Source organism: Macrotis lagotis, chromosome X (genome assembly GCF_037893015.1).
Source record: "Macrotis lagotis isolate mMagLag1 chromosome X, bilby.v1.9.chrom.fasta, whole genome shotgun sequence".
Classification (NCBI taxonomy): domain Eukaryota; kingdom Metazoa; phylum Chordata; class Mammalia; order Peramelemorphia; family Peramelidae; genus Macrotis; species Macrotis lagotis.
This window is the reverse complement of record NC_133666.1, coordinates 255,160,769-255,177,123: the sequence shown is the minus strand read 5'-3', so window position 1 is coordinate 255,177,123 and position 16,355 is coordinate 255,160,769. Positions and strand designations below refer to the sequence as shown.

The following is a 16,355-nucleotide window of genomic DNA, read 5'->3' as shown; positions in this document are numbered from 1 at the left end:
CACTAGCCCTCTATAATCTGAGATATGGTGAGTGTAATGGTATTAGTTGAATAAAAGATATCAACACAACTCTGTGACCTTGGTCAAGTCACTTAACCTCTATGGTTCTGCATTTCTTCATTTGTATAGTGAGGTAGTTCAACTTGATGGCCTCAAAGGCCCCTTCCAGCTCTTTATTCTCTGTGAGATATAAGTCAAGACAATGACACTCATGAAAGAAATACTGACTAAAGTGATTCAGCCATGTCTAAAGACTGAAGAGAGAGATTAGAATAATTAGATAGAATCAGTCTTTTAACTTCCATGACTATTCATTCACAAGGCAGTTTTGTGCTTTGGGTCACTGTTATTCCCCATTATACTAAGAGAGGCTATTCATAGCTTTGTGGTAGAAATTAGTAAATTAAATTTAATTAGTGAGACACTTTTGATAACCCTCAAATTAAAGGCATCCATTTAAGTAGTTATTATCCTAAAACCTAATTGTAGTCCTGAGACTTTAATGCCCATGTAATATTTAAAATATAAAGAGATGGGACAGGAGTATGATGAATAGGCATAGAGACAGATGAGTGTCTGAAGGAAGAGAGAACTAGGAGTTCTGAAACATCCAAAGGGTGTGGGCAGGGCCTCTGAAACTATTGTTAGGCATTCCTGAACTAAAAGCCGAAACCAGTTCTAAAGTGGGGCCTAAGATAAGAGCCATTTGTAAACATCTTGGCCTAGGGCAGTGATCCAAGCCTTACTATGGGGGAAGTCAGAGCCTCTGGGCACCCCCTCCAGCTTGGAAACTTTAGCCAAGTGAGAGTCTCTTAACTGTTCACTTCATTCATGGAATTGGTTTACTTTTATGTTTCTTTTAAGGTACAAACATGCCAGCAACTTTTGGACATTTGGCAGGAGGCTATGATGCACAATATTATGGATATTTGTGGAGTGAAGTGTTTTCCATGGACATATTTTACAGCTGCTTTGAAAAAGAAGGGATTATGAATCCAGAGGTAGAGTATTTGATTTTTTTTTTCTTCTTTGGTTAATGTCTCAGGTCACTTCCTTCATCCTCCTGTAAGTACTAAAACAATGGGTGTACCTAGATTTTAGAGGATTATAATAGTTTATGTCTCATTCCAGTCCTGTGCATCTCTGTAAATCACCAGTGCTAAGTAATGAATTGAAAGACAGATATGATCCAATCCAGTTCCATAAGGTTTTTTTAATACTAACTGCATTTTCTTGCTCATTAACATTCCAATATGTTGCATAATTATAAATTCAAAGCTTTGTTGACAGCATTTGGGCATTATAGTTGCTTGTTTTGACATGTGCTCTGCTGTGTTTTTGCTTAATGGGAGCCAGGGAAAGGAAGGTAATCTCCTTCCTGCTCCTAATGATCTTCTAGGGTTTTGATACTAGGTACATGCTTTTACTGGACTCTTTCTGTAGGAGGAACCTTTTCTCCTTTTCTCCGTTGCTGGTGCCCCTTACTTGGGGCTTACTTGGTTACAGGAATGTCTTTCAGTGATCCAAGTCGATTCTTTAACCTGAGCCTTTTCTTTCACTGCATAGTGAATAGTCTACCAGATGGCCACCAGCCAAGGACTGCTTAGTTACAGCCCTACATCCTGCCCTATTGAAGTTTCACCTGGCACCATGTTTGCTACTGCTCAGAGTGTCTATAGTGTAGTCCTGGATTCCTGTGGTTTGAAGCAGTGATCAGAAGAATAGCTAGCTAAAGTGAGGCATCTCAAAGTACTTCCTGTCCTTGGTCTTTCCAGTAGAAGCATAGTACCTTTCAAGTACTGGATGCTCAATAAGCATTTGTTTATTTGATATAAGAGCATTGTGCCCTCTCTCTGACTGAAGCCTAAGTATACCTTTCACCTATCCCGCATCCCACATCAAATTCATCCAGGACCTCTCATGCCTAGAAATCTTACCAGCTGATGTCCAACTGAGACCCTGAGCAGCTGTTTTGAGTTTATTGATGTCCCAAACGGACACTTGTTGTGACCCTACCATATGCTTTTTCCATTCTTTTTCTCTAGGCTATAGAAAATTCCCAAGGAATACAGGACAACAATGACCAGGCTCAGTCTAAAGTCACACTGAGTAACTTCAGCAGGGCAATCCTGTCTTGTTCCCTCAATGACTTTTTCAAATCACTTTCCTTCTCTGTCTCTCCAACTCTCTTCTTTAACCAAGAAAATTAAACTGCTTTCATCTTACTTTTCTTTCACTCAGAATTTGTTTCAAGATACCCTTAATTCAGGGCAGCTAGGTGGCACAGTGGATAGAGCACCAGCCCTGGAGTCAGAAGGACCTAGGTTCAAATCCAGCTTCAGACACTTATTATCTAGCTATGTGACCTTGGGTAAATTATTTAACCCCATTGCCTTGCAAAAACAAAAACATAAAATAATGATACCTATATTCTTTTCCCCATTCCCTCCGTGGTTTTTTTTTTTTTTTGGAGGCAAACAGGGTTAAGTGACTTGCCCACGGTCACACAACAAATAAGTGTCTGAAACCATATTGAGGGACCAGACTCTATCCAGTACACCCCTGAGCCTTTTCTTTACTATCCTATGAATGCAGTCTATTCTCCACTGATTTCTTCTAAATAATCTACAAATATCTTAATCTTCATTTATCTATACTTAAAAGCTTTTAGGTGACTCTGTTGCCCTCTATAGCTACCACCTGCACTTCCCTCACCTTTTTTTTTTTTTGCAGCCAGACTTCTTGATCTATTCTGACTACAATTCCTTCCTCTCCACTGATGCTTTCTTCTACTCCTGAAATCTGGTTTCTTCCCTTTCTTACTAGTTGGTTCAGTGTGTAAAGTACTAGAAATGGACTGCAGTTCACATCTGACCTCAGACCCAAAAGTGACCTTGGGCAAGTCACTTACCTTCTCTTTGCCTCAGTTTCCTCAATTATAAAATGAGGACCTACCTCCCAGGCTTGTTGTTGTCAAGTGAGATAGAATCTTTAAAGCAAATAAATATACTTGACACTTATTAGGCATTTAATACCTCCTTGTTTCCTTTCCTTTCTTCCTCTTTTCCTACCAAACTTCTTCCTTAAAGAGAGCCAGTGACAACCTAATCAGGAGCTCCACTGACTTCTTCTCAGACCTCATCCTCCTTGACTTCTGGCAGCACTGGACAACTATCATTGAAAACTGACTATTGAGGAACTTTGTTTTTTCTAGATTTCTATGATACAATGCATTGACATGATTTCCATGTCTCCCATTTGTTCTTTGGTGGAACTGGCAGGAATATTAGAAATCATTTGGTTCCCGTATCTCATGATATAGATGAAGAAACTTAGAACTTTTGAAAAATTCCTAAGTATGAAATAGAACTGTGGAACATCTTCCTCCTGCTGGGGACTTTCCCCAGGGCTCTGCCCTTGGGATGCTCCTTCCCTTCCTTGGTCCCACCAACTTCAGAAAAAGCAAACATCATATTAAAAAAAAGTTTTCCCCCCAAAACAGCTCTTTTTCCCTCCTCCTGTGTCTCTGTTTTTATCCATGGTAATGTCATTCTCCCAATCCCCTCACCTCCCACTACTAATCAGTAACCTAGTCTTAGCATTGTGTCCATCCTACGTTGAATCCTTGTCACTTCACTTTTCTAATACAGTTCTGTAGAAATTGATATCCCTATTCCAGACTTCATATTCCAGTTCAGATTATTGAGGAGGGGGAGGATAACTGACATTTATCTAGCACTTAATGTTTTAGACACTGTGCTAAGCATTTTATAATTATTATCTCATTATAGTGCTATTATGATCCCCATTTTACAGATGAGGAAACTGAGGCAAACAGAGTTTAAGTGATAATTCTAGATCATACAATGAGGAAGTGTCTGAGGCTAGATTAGAACCTCAGGTCTTCCTGACTGCAGACCCAGTTCTGTATCTCTATGTGATAAAGATGTCTTTGTACTACTCTTTTATATTACTATCAAATGTACCAAATGTATATTCCCAAATCACCACTCTGATCATGACTCTCCCAGTTAAAAAAAAACCTTCCTAAACCATTCATTTACTTATATATTCAATAATAGATTAAACCAATCCTGCCCTCAAGTTGCTCACAGTAGGGTCATATCCACCAACAAATAGAATATATAGACTAAAGAGAATAAAAAATAGATTACAAAAGTCTAAGGTACAAAAAGAGTACTATGAAAGTTCACAGGATAGGGAAAGAGGACAAAGTTGGGACAAGAAATCACAGAGAAGATGACATTTGAATTTAACCTTGAAAAGTGGTTTAGGTTTTAATAGAAATAAGGGTGGAGACTATTCTAGAAACTTGGGAATGTGCAAACAAAGGCAGAGTGGTGGAAAACTTAGTAGTTCAATTTAACTAGGCTAAAGGATTTGTAAAGTCATCATATCACATAAACGTGGGTGGGGAAAAAAATCAACATTTTTGTTAACTTAATATTTAGTTCCTTTCATAATCTGACACCAATCTGCCTTTCTAACAATTATCTCCTTTTATTACTTCCCTTTATTAGTTATGATTTAACCAAACTGATCTGTTTGCAAGTTCTCTCACTCTCTCACTCTCTCTCTCTCTCTCTCCTCTATCTATCTATCTATCTCTCTATCTTTTTCTCTCTTCTCTGCATCTTTTATATATTTATGTTCCCCACTGTGCTTGCACATAAATGGACATTTCATGAATGAATGAATCTCTTTTTTGAACCTTAAGTAGATTTTATCCTCTATCCATAGGACTTAAATACACCAAGATAGGGTTAATTATGATGTCCCCACCTTTTCTGATTAGTCTAAAATAGGACACTTGGAATTCCACCTACACATCCACTCAATCATCTTCTCCACTCTCACATTCATCTTACCAGCATTCCAGTGGTTTTCCCCAGCTCAGATGTCTTTTTACTTAACCAGGCAACTATATGCTGAAGAATCAGCCAAATGATATTAACACCAAAGTTCAGTAGCTTATCTTGGTGTCTTCTGCTGCCATATTCACCTTGTTCTTAAAACTCTCTAGTTGACCTCCTAGCCAAATTATTTTTTATATAGATTCAGGAATGCTAGAGTTGGATTTCTAAAAGCCAAGCAGGCATGGTGACCAATCTATCCAGACTCCATTATTTTAAGGTCCAATGTAAAGGAAGCTGATGGAAGGAAGCATAAAGCCATTTATTTGAACAGAGTCAAAACAATAACTAACTTCCCCAAAATTCTGTATTTCAGCACTATAATACTGATTGAAAGCCTTATGTCTTATCATTTTTCTTAACCACTTCCCTCTGATTCTCTGATACTATTTTCCTTCCTGTTGCTCTGGGCTGTCCTTCTTGTGACTTCACTCTTGTGACATCCCAGTTCTTTCTCTTCTATTCTCATAGCACAGTGATACTGGTACCATGAGAGTTTAGAGCAAATGATCTGCTTCTCAAACAGACAGTACATAAAACCATGCACTTTAATCTGGGAGAGATGTTAGATATCATGTTAATAAAAACTTTCATTTTGGGGGTGGCTAGGTGGCGCAGTGGATAGAGCACTGGCCCTGGAGCCAGGAGTACCTGGGTTCAAATCCAACCTCAGATACTTAATAATGATTTAGCTGTGTGGCCTTGGGCAAACCACTTAACCCCATTTGCCTTGCAAAAAAAAAACTTTCATTTTACAGAGCTAGGAATTAAAGACATTGGACTAGTTTTTCAAAGAAATATAGGATAATTCACAAACTAAATCATCAAATTACTGACTTCTTTTTGAAAGAATTTGTTTTTGAGGTAAATATCAAGTTAGGAAAAAGTTCTTCCTAGAAGTATCACACACTAATAATTTGGAACCTGTTCTCAACAGGTTTAAAAAAATTATTTTAAACAATTGACTTATGAAGAATAAAGAAGACATGTCATTCTGCCAATAGAAAACATGGATGCTCATTCTGTACCGGGGTGTAGAATGATATGATAAGTAATAACCTCAGAGAAAAGCAAATTTGAAATTTGGTATTTAAAATCCTACTTTTTCCTGGGCATGTACTTATGTCATCAGGCTGAAAATCAAACTCCTTTGAAAAGGTTACCTCTTTCTTATATAAAGGAAATCATTAAGAGCTTCTACTTAACAGACCTTCTTGGTACATTGTGGATAAAGAACTGGCCTTCGAGTCAGAAAGACTTGGGTTCAAATCCAGCCTTTTCACATACATTAGTTGTTTGACTATGGACAAGGCACTTAACCTCTCAAGGTTATAGGCATCTTCTAGTTGCAGAGAGGATCCCAACCTGCAGCCTCAGTGGGTCCCTCAGTGGGAGCTCCATTCTCCAGGAAAATTAACAGATTTGGTAAGAAAATGAACATGAAGTTCTTAAAGGCCACAATATGCTGGGGCAGATTTTGGTTCACTAAGACCCACCTACCCTTGAATTTTGTTTGATCAGTCAGAGGAGAAAAGACTGGAATCTGTCATTATGTGGATAGAGAAAAGGTTGGAATCTACTAAGAATTCCTTGTTTATACTTCTGAATCTCCAATGCTAGGTTATTGGCTAGCAAATATCTCTGTGTTCATTCTGAAAAGCATACTGCTTCTCATCCTGAGAATCACCTTGAATGTTAAGAAATAAGATTGGGGGGGGGGGGCTAGGTGGCACAGTGGATAAAGCACAAGCCCTGCAGTCAGGAGTACCTGAGTTCAAATCCCACCTCAGATGCGTAATAATTACCTAGCTGTGTGGCCTTAGGCAAGCCACTTAACCCCCATTGCCTTGCAAAAAAAACTAAAAAGAAAAAAGAAAAGAAATAAGATTGGGCAGCCTAGGTGGAGCAGTGGATAGGGTATCAGCCCTTTTATTAAGTGGACTTAAGTTCAAATTCAACCTCAAACACTTAGTAGTTGTGTGATCCTGGGCAAGTCACTTAACCCCAATTGTCTCCTCAAAAAAAAGTAAGGTCAGTTAAATTTTAAACACCCTAAATTGAGAGAAGCCTAGTATAGGCCTATATTATATTGTTCACATACATGTACATATGTATATGCATATGTGTGTGGATAGAATACTGAACCTAGAGTCAGGAAGACCTGAGTTCTAGTCTAGGTTCCTATCCTTACTAGCTGTGTGGCATTGGGTAAGTCATTTAACCTCTGTCTAGGAGGCAACTAGATAGTTCAGTGAATGGAGTCCTGAACCTGGAGTTCAGATTTGGCCTTAGACACTTATTAGCTGGGTGACACTGGGCAAGCCACTTACCCTATGCCTTCATCTACTGGAGAAGGAAATTGCAAAGCACTCCAGTATCTTTGCCAAGAAAATCCCATGATCCACAGGTCCACAAAGAGTTGGACAGGATAAAATGGGCAACTTCAAATGAATGAATTTGTGGGGAAATATAAATGGATAGACAAACACATACATACATACACATTGGTTTTCCCATCTTTCAAATCATTTGTCTTCAGATACATAGGATATGTGTATTTATATGTGATATATATATATATATATATATATATATATATACACACACATATATATTTGGATAAGAGATTGAGTTCACTAATATAAGAAATGGCAGGATAAAGGAACGCCTTCTCCCAATCCCACACCTTCTTTATAACTTAGCCTTAGAAAGTTGCCTGTGGAACTGAGAAGTGAAATGACTTGTGCAGTTATATGAAAATATATTTTAAGTGACTTCACATGTATAATTGATGTCATATTGTTTGCCTTCTCAATAAATAGTGAAAACATTGGAGGGAAGGAGAATTTGGAACTCAAGATTTTTTTTTTTTATGTTTTTGCAAGGCAATGGGGTTAAAGTGGCTTGCCCAAGGCCACACAGCTAGGTAATTATTAAGTGTCTGAGGCAGGATTTGAACTCAGGTCCTCCTGACTCCAGCTGGTGATTTATCCATTGCGCCACCTAACTGCCCCTCAAGATTTTTTAAAAAGAAAGTTAAAAAAAAAATAATGATTTAAAAAAAAATGTCTTTCCCAGGATTCCACAGCCACCAAAGCAGAGGTGTACACTGTGCCTTGCTGCCTCTCCTACAAACATGTATATGTAGATGCATGGATGTCATTTACACACGTATATATACACACTCTCATATTTGTATATGCAAACACATTAGAAAGCATCTTAATGACACTCAAGTTTTGTCATTGTCAGACTATTAAATCTGTCATATTTCCTATAAATGCCCTGAAACTTTATTTCTCTGTTTTTAGACCTATCCTTCATTCACCCACTATCAGTTTCTTGGGTTTTTCTTTTCATGGAGAAAATAAAACTATATTTGCACTCCAATTCTTTTATTAGTTTTAAAGATAGCAACCAAAATCTGTTGGGAAATTTAGGAGATGACTGAAAAGTCATCTTGTCATGCAAAAGCTAAGTCACCTCTTTCAGAGGCAACCTGGTGTAGCAGCTTCTGGTATGAATGCAATTTTTTGAAGGATGCCTTTTAGATATACCAGATGTGGTTGCAAAAAAACCCAAACCTTTTATCCTGGGATTGGCAGAGTAAGAACAAATACCTTCACTAGGATCATTTATGGTCATGCTCAGCTTCATTATGGAAATTTTTTCAAATAGATAACAAATATTCTCATTTCAAGGACAATTGCATGTTTTGCCAAAAATTATTCTTTTCCTTTCTTTCTGAGGAATTGCTTCACTTTCTTCCCTTTAGCAATGAAGAGGAAGCAGAACTTGAGTGACACTTTCAAAAGCATATCAGAGGAGACTGAGGATAGACAACATTTTTAGTTTTAATTTTTGATTCCATACAGAGATGACATGGTTTTATAAACAAGCTTAGACACATGTAGAGTTGAATAGAATTTAGGATTGACATCAGGAAAAATGATCTCATTGTCAAGGTCTTGATATAGCAGAATCTGTTTCAGGGTTCTTCAGACTTAGGAATCTTAGATGAAACTGCAGCTAGATGTTATGGATTTTCCTCTTCTGGAGATCCTTAAAGACAGCATAGATTCTTTTCTGTCTCAGATTCCCAGGTGTGATTCTTCCTTGGGCTTGACTGGTCCTTTCTCAACATTTCATGGATTTTCCTTTGTCTCTCTTTTCATCTCTTCTCTCAGTCCCAGGTTAAGAATTCTTTTAGTCCCTTACCTATATTAAACAGAGAGAAGGGAAAACTAATGATTGATTGAAGCAGGATTTGAACTTAATGAAAATGACTTGTTGAGCATTTCAATTATGAATTCAACCAATTGATGAGTATTTATTAATAGTGGTCATTTGGCGCCATGGCAAGTGTTGAAAACAGTCTGCCTTCAAGAAACTTCTATTCTAATGAAAAAAAAACATACAAAATATATAAAAGATAAATACAGAGAAATGAGGAAGGAACTTTCAAGGGGAAGTGAGACCAGTAAAGCCTCTTTTCTAATAGGTAGCATGCAACTGAAATCTTAAAAGAGTGTGGGAATTCTTAAAGGCAGAAAAGATCAGGGAGACCATCCCAAGTACCGGAGGCAGCAAGTACAAAGACACAAAGAGCAAAGAATATAAAATGTACATGTACAATATTCACCAGATTGTTCTCCATTGAGGGGAGGGGGTGGAAATGGAGAGTAGAAGGAAATTATGTAACTTTATAAATATGCATATGGATGAATGTTGAAAAACTTTCATAACATGTAATTGGGGGCGGCTAGGTGGTGTAGTGGATAAAGCTCTGGCCTTGGAGTCAGGAGTACCTGAGTTCAAATCTGGTCCCAGATACTTAATAATTACCTAGCTATGTGGCCTTGGGCAAGCCACTTAACCCCATTTGCCTTGCAAAAACCTGAAAAAAATCCATATAATTGGGAAAATAAAATAAAATATCAATTGTGAAAAAAAAGAACAAAGTGTGTGATCAGTATGGATTAAGTGCATGGAGAGTAGTAATATAAATGACTAGAAAGATAAATTAGATTTTTGAAGAGTTTAAACTGAAACACAGAAATTTGTATTTACTCCTAGTTAAGAAGGAGTCACCAGAGTTTAATGAGTCAAGGTGTGACAAGGTTACATCGCTACAATGGCCGTGAATTGAAGCATGGAATGAAGTGAAGAGAGACTAAAGACATAGATGCCAAATAGGAGGTCACTGTAATAGAACAAATAAGGTGATGAGGACCTGAACTAAAGTAATGGAAATGTGACTTAAGAATGGGGAGTTTATATGAGAGATGGTGTGAGAAAGAAATAGAAATTTCAACTAATAGAACCTTCTAAAGCAGGGTTTCTCAACCAGTACACCAGAATGTACCAGTTTCCTCTCCCCCAACCCCCAAGATCTAACTGGTGTCATATGTGATCCTTATCTTAATATTCTTTATGGTAGGATGCACAAGCAGAGAGAATGGAGCTAGAATTTCTTGTTTCGTTTTGTCTCTTCCCTCTTAAAGAGAATATTGACTTTTGAAATTTGCCTTAGGCATGGGTGATCTACAAGCCCCTTCTTTCTTTTGACTCTTCATCCTTTTTCTTATTACCAAACTGACCTTTTCAAAATCCTCTACCTTCATTCCCTCCCCCCTTTAAAAAACAATTGCGTGGGCATTGGGAAGGGTTTTGGGGGAAAATTGGGAAAGGACAGGCATGTTGTGGGTAAGGCACATACATTGTATGCCCTTATTCCTCCCTCCATGTTACTCCTAGGGCTTTTCCTGAAATGAATAATAGCAGTAGAAGAAGGACTCAGTTGTGACCAGATCTATATCTCAGCCTGCTGAAGGATCAAAGAAAGATATGAAGAAAGTAGAAGCTCTTTCAATTTTTTTTTTAAATTTCTTTAAGGCAATGGGGTTAAGTGACTTGCCCAAGGTAACACAGCTAGGTAATTATTATGTGTCTGAGGTTGAATTTGAACTCGGGTCCTCCTGACTCCAGGGCCAGTACTCTATCCATCATGCCACCTAGCTGCCAAAGCACCTTCAATTTGATTCTTTTTTCACAACATGATTAATATGAACTTAGGTTTAACATAGTTTTACATATATAACCTATATATTGCTTTCCTTTATGCATGGGAGGGAGAAAAATGTGAAACTCAAAACCTTATCAAAAAAGATTGTTGAAAACTATCTTTGCATGTAGCTGGGAAAATAAACAAATAATATGTTTTTTAAAAAGAAAATAGAAACTTCCCTCTGTTTTAATCCCCCATACATCATTCAGTTAATTTTTTATTGTTCATAAATTATGGATTTAAAACTAGAAAGTACTTTAGAAAGTCATTAAGTCCAACCTCTTCATTTTACAGATGGAGAGATTGAGACAGAGGTTTAATAGCATTTAGGATTTGAACCCAGACCTTCCTGACTCCAAGTCTACTGTTCTATCCCCTATATCATAATATTACTCAACCTGCCATGCTGTGATTTATTGTCCCAGCCTCAAAGAATAATTTTGCAAAGATCCCCTCCCTTTCTCCTTTGCAGAGGAAGAGTTCCATAAATGTGGAATATAACATAAAAACAGTTCTATTATTCATGAGTTTTGCTGATCTTTGTTTTCTCCTTTTTAAAAAAGTCTTTGTTTGAAAAAGGATATGCTCTCTGGGAGGAGGGAGCAAAGGAGATACTGGGAGGATCTATGTGATCTAAAGACAAAAGATATCATTACTAAAGATATTTTGAAACACAGCATACACACACACATTTATATACATAATGTCTCAAACAAAGCACATATACTTAACTCCAGTGAGTCTATGATCTCATCACTGGATTTTTCTCCAGTGATTCAAACCACAGCTGTCTTAATGCTCTAGCCTACTGACCACCCTCAAACCCCCGCAGAGCCAAGTGCTTTTTCTCCCTCCTTTCCCCCAATAAAATGTGAACTCCTTGAGGGAAATGACTATTGTGGTTTTTTCCTGACCCATAGTAAATGCTTAATAAATGATTGTCTACCAGTTTACAGTCATTCAGGCCTGCCTATCCTGGGTCATTCCAGTTCATTTGTTCCCCTAAATCCTTCAAAAAGGGTCTGCCTGGTATATTTGGGGGCCTTCCTCACTTTCTTTTAACATCTATTGAGTATATGAACTATCCAGGGCTATGCCTCACTATCACCATGTGACTCGCTCATCTATTTTACTCATACTTTTCTTTCATAACACCTTTACACCTCTCTCCTTTAAGAATTCCTTCCCATGGACATGATGGTCACCCTTAATGGACTTGCTCATTCCAACAGTGCAATAATCAGGCACAATTTGGGGGTATCTCTGACAGAGAATGCCATCTGTATCCAGAGAAAGAATTGTGGAGTTTGAACAAAGACCAACGACTATTATCTTTAATTTTAAAAAAAAGTTATCTTATTGTGTCATTTTGCTATATCTCATACTTTATGTTTCTTCCTTAAGGATATGATTTCTCTCTCATCACATTCAACTTAGATCAGTGTATAGCATGGAAACAATGTAAAGACTAATAGACTGCTTTCTGTGGGGGGGGGTGGAGGAAAGCAATATTAGGGGGAAAATTGTAAAATTCAAAATAATAAAATCTTTCTTAAAAAAAAGAATTCCTTGCAATATATGGCAACCTGCTTCACTTCCAGCCCATTATTTTCCACTGCCCTATGGGTGATATAATAGATTGAGCTTCAGAGAATATTGTGTTCCAGAATTTACAGCCATACAATACCAGAAGTTGGTATTAAAAAGTTGGTTCTTTGTTTCAGGGAAAAACTTGAGATCACTTAAATAACTTTTCATAGTCCCAAAGGCAATGCAGCCCACTCTTTTCCTCCTATTCAGTTCTTGGCTCAATTCATTATCTACTTTGGAGTCTCTTTTTCCAGACATATATAAAACACTGTGGTATCTATCCAAGACATTTATATGCACATATATACATATATATGTATATATGTGATGTATGCATACTGTAGTTTGTCCATTCAACTGCTATTTGTGGTCTGAATAATAAATATTTTTCATAGGCTTGGATAAACCAAACTCTTTTAAGTAATTATGCATCTCCTCAGCACAAGAGAGTTTATATACCTGAATAATTTAAATGCTTCATCCTCCCAATTTTTCATTTTTCAAGAAAATATCTTTACCATTGTTTACAAAAAGTTGAGATGGAGATTATTTCCACATATGTGCTAATAAAAATACCACTGTTCCATCCTTAGTTTTACTTAAAATAACATTGGTATTTTCATGAGAATCTCAAGTTAGAGATGACTATTTAATGGACCTTGTCCATGGGTAACCAGCCTCAGGAGAGGCCCAAGATTTCAGAAAACATCAACATTGGGGAGAATTTATACAATCTTTGAAAGACACAAGGATTCTAATATTAAAAACCATATACACCAGTTCATATCAACCCCATTTTTCTATATTGCTAGTAAGAAACTTCAGTGAATTGTCAAACAATCTATTAAATATGAAAAATTTGGGACAACAGTCTCTATTTGCTGAAAATGTTTACTGGTTTATGAGATTGTGATTCATTGGTTCTAGAAATATTAGTCACAGTTTATTCATTGAACTGGAGAATTTTGCTACCAAGTCCACAATTACTTGAACTTTCCTCTCTTATTTGTGTCATGTTGGCTATACTGTAATCATTTCTTTATCTCAGAAATGACCAGTTCCTTTTGGGCTAATTTAAATCCTTCATTCAGTTTAATTTTAAAAATTCACTTACTGTCTCCCATTTACCAGTTGTTCAGTCTTTTTTTTAGTCTGACTCTTCATGACTCAATTTGGAGTTTTCTTGGCAAAGATACTGGAGTAGTTTGTCATTTCCTTTTCTAGCTCATTTTACAGATGAGGAAACTGAGTTTCCTATTTGCCAGACACACTGTTAAATAGATAGGATGCAAAACCCAAAAGAAAATAACCCCTCCCTTTCAAGTTTACAGAGTCAGTTGGGTTCAAGGGGTGGGGAAGTGGGGTCTGCTCTTGTCCCACATGTCTAGGTTAGGGACATAATGGACAGCCCCAGACAGAGGCTCTTGCCTTTTCTCTATCCAGTCTGTTTGACTGGCTCCATTCTCTCACTCTGAGAGCCTAATGCTTTCCTAAAGCACAAGAATTCATTTAACCCTTTTAAGAAAAACAAGATCCTGTTACCACAAGAACTCTGAGTTTCTTCTCAAAACCTCATTGTGAAGGAAATGAAACTATTAAGAGACCATTGCACTGTAATTCAGGAAATTGAATCAACTTATTTGAAACTGGTAAGCAGTGAAAGGCTTGAGCTATATTAAACCACATAGTGTGAGCCTGAGCAGTGTCCAGCTCCAAAATGTCTTGGCCTTTCAGATGAGTCATGAACTGCCCCTTCACAACACCACCATTTAATCTGTGTCTGTCATTTAGGAGTCATATTTTCTATTCCTCTATTTACTAACAAGAACTTTTTTTCTTACCCCACCTTTCTAAAAGTACAAGTAGCAACCCTTCTAATAAGCCCAGATTCTTTCTCAAGGCTCTCAACTGACTGTTGCAGGTAGGAACGTTGTTGTAGGTTAGCTCAGTGGTGTTGCTGGGGAGAAGGCAGTAAAGGAATATCATTTTGGCTACTGAAATCCCATCTTTTACTGGAAACTTTCCCCAACCCCTCTTAATTCTAGTGTTTTCCTTCTGATAATTATTTACTATTTATCCTGAATTTAGTTTGCTTTGTATTTATTGTTTGTATATTGGTCACATATTGGTCTTGTATATTGGTCAATATGGGTCCAGGAATCACTGGAAAAGACCCTGATTTGGGAAAAGAGTGAAAGTCAAGGGACAAATGGCTCAGCAGAAGATAAAAATGGATAAGACCTCGGAAGCAATGAACATGAGCTTGGACTGAAGTTGGGAGCTAGTGAAGTATAGAAGGGTCTGGCAAGCTATGGTCCATGGGGTCATGAAGAGTAAGACACAGCAATACAATGTTCTGTCCTCCATTAGACTGTTCTTGAGGGTAAGAATTGTCTTTTGCTTCCTTTTGTGTACCCAGAACTTAGCATAGTACTTAACACATAGGCATTTTTAATAAATGCTTATTGATGGATTGTTTGATTGATAGTAGAAAGAGCTCTGATCTTTGAGTTAAAGACTTGGATTCCTATCACAACTCTTAGATTTAATATTTGACTTAGGTCCTTTAACTTACCTGGGTCTCAGTTTCCTCCTTTATAACAGAAGGACAAAGTCACTTGCACTAACTCAGATTATTGAAAAGACAGTGCTCTGAGTCCATCAGAAAACATTAATTAAGTTCCTATTATGTGCAAGCTACTACTGGGGATACAAAAAAAAAGTCTTAAGACAGACCCTGCCCTTAAGGAGCTCACAGTGGGGAAGATAGCACATAAAAATAAGCTAGAAAGGGAAAGAGGGGCAAGGTAACCTTTGGGAGCATGTTGTGATGGTGCAACCTGGCTAGGAAGTAATCAGAGGAGGTGTGAGTTTCTGAACGTGAATTCATCTTGCAGAATAATGAGTTTCTGGAACTGCTGAAATCCAGGAAAGTAGCTGGCTGGGAAAATGAGAATTTCCTAAGTATCAAACTCAAATAGTAGCTTTTTAACTTTAGTGCTGAATAGGGGCAGCTAAGGTGGCACAGTGAATAGAGCACCGGCCCTGGAGTCAGGAGGACCTGAGTTCAAATCCAGCCTCAGTCACTTAATAATTACCTAGTTGTGTGGGCTTGGGCAAGCCACTTAACCCCATTGCCTTGCAAAAACCTTAAAAAAAAATAGTGCTAAACAAACATGATATGTGCACACACATATGTTATTACCAAGACACAGGTCTCTTCCCATCTGCTGTCCAAATAGATTGCAACTCCTCCAACCCTCAGCTGGAGAATTGACTTTTAGGGTGACCTCTTTGTCCTCCTTGATTTTCACTATTTATAATCTCCTTATTTAGCAGCCTATGATGAAAGGCATTGGTCAAGTTTAGACATATAAGAAAAGGAAAGAAACAACATAAGGGTCAAAGTTGTCCCTTGAGACTGAGGTTTACAGTTTTGATTTGGCATATCTTTTTTTTTTAAGATTGTATTTACTTTGAATTTTACAATTTTCCCCCTAATCTTGCTTCCCTCCCCCACCCCCTCACAGAAGGCAGTCTATTAGTCTTTACATTGTTTCCATGCTATATACTGATCTAAATTGAATGTGTCGAGAGAGAAATCCTATGCTTAAGAATAAAATAAAATAGATAGCAAGATTATATAATAAGATAGTAGATTTTTTTTTTTCTAATTAAAGGTAATAGTCTTTGGTCTTTGTTCAAACTCCACAATTCTTTCTCTGGATACAAGTGGTATGGTTACATTGATGGAATGAACAAGT

The 16,355-nt window shown here is 37.4% G+C and overlaps 1 protein-coding gene across 2 annotated transcripts in view; it reads left to right on the top strand.

Moving 5' to 3' along the window:
* The window catches only part of NLN (neurolysin), a 145,137-nt gene that overhangs the window by 117,326 nt on the left and 11,456 nt on the right, over window positions 1-16,355 (top strand). For both annotated transcript variants that reach the window (XM_074207493.1, XM_074207494.1), the window contains exon 12: window positions 865-1,001. In XM_074207493.1, coding sequence (XP_074063594.1) covers window positions 865-1,001 — 137 coding nt within the window. The remainder of the gene's footprint in view (window positions 1-864; window positions 1,002-16,355) is intronic.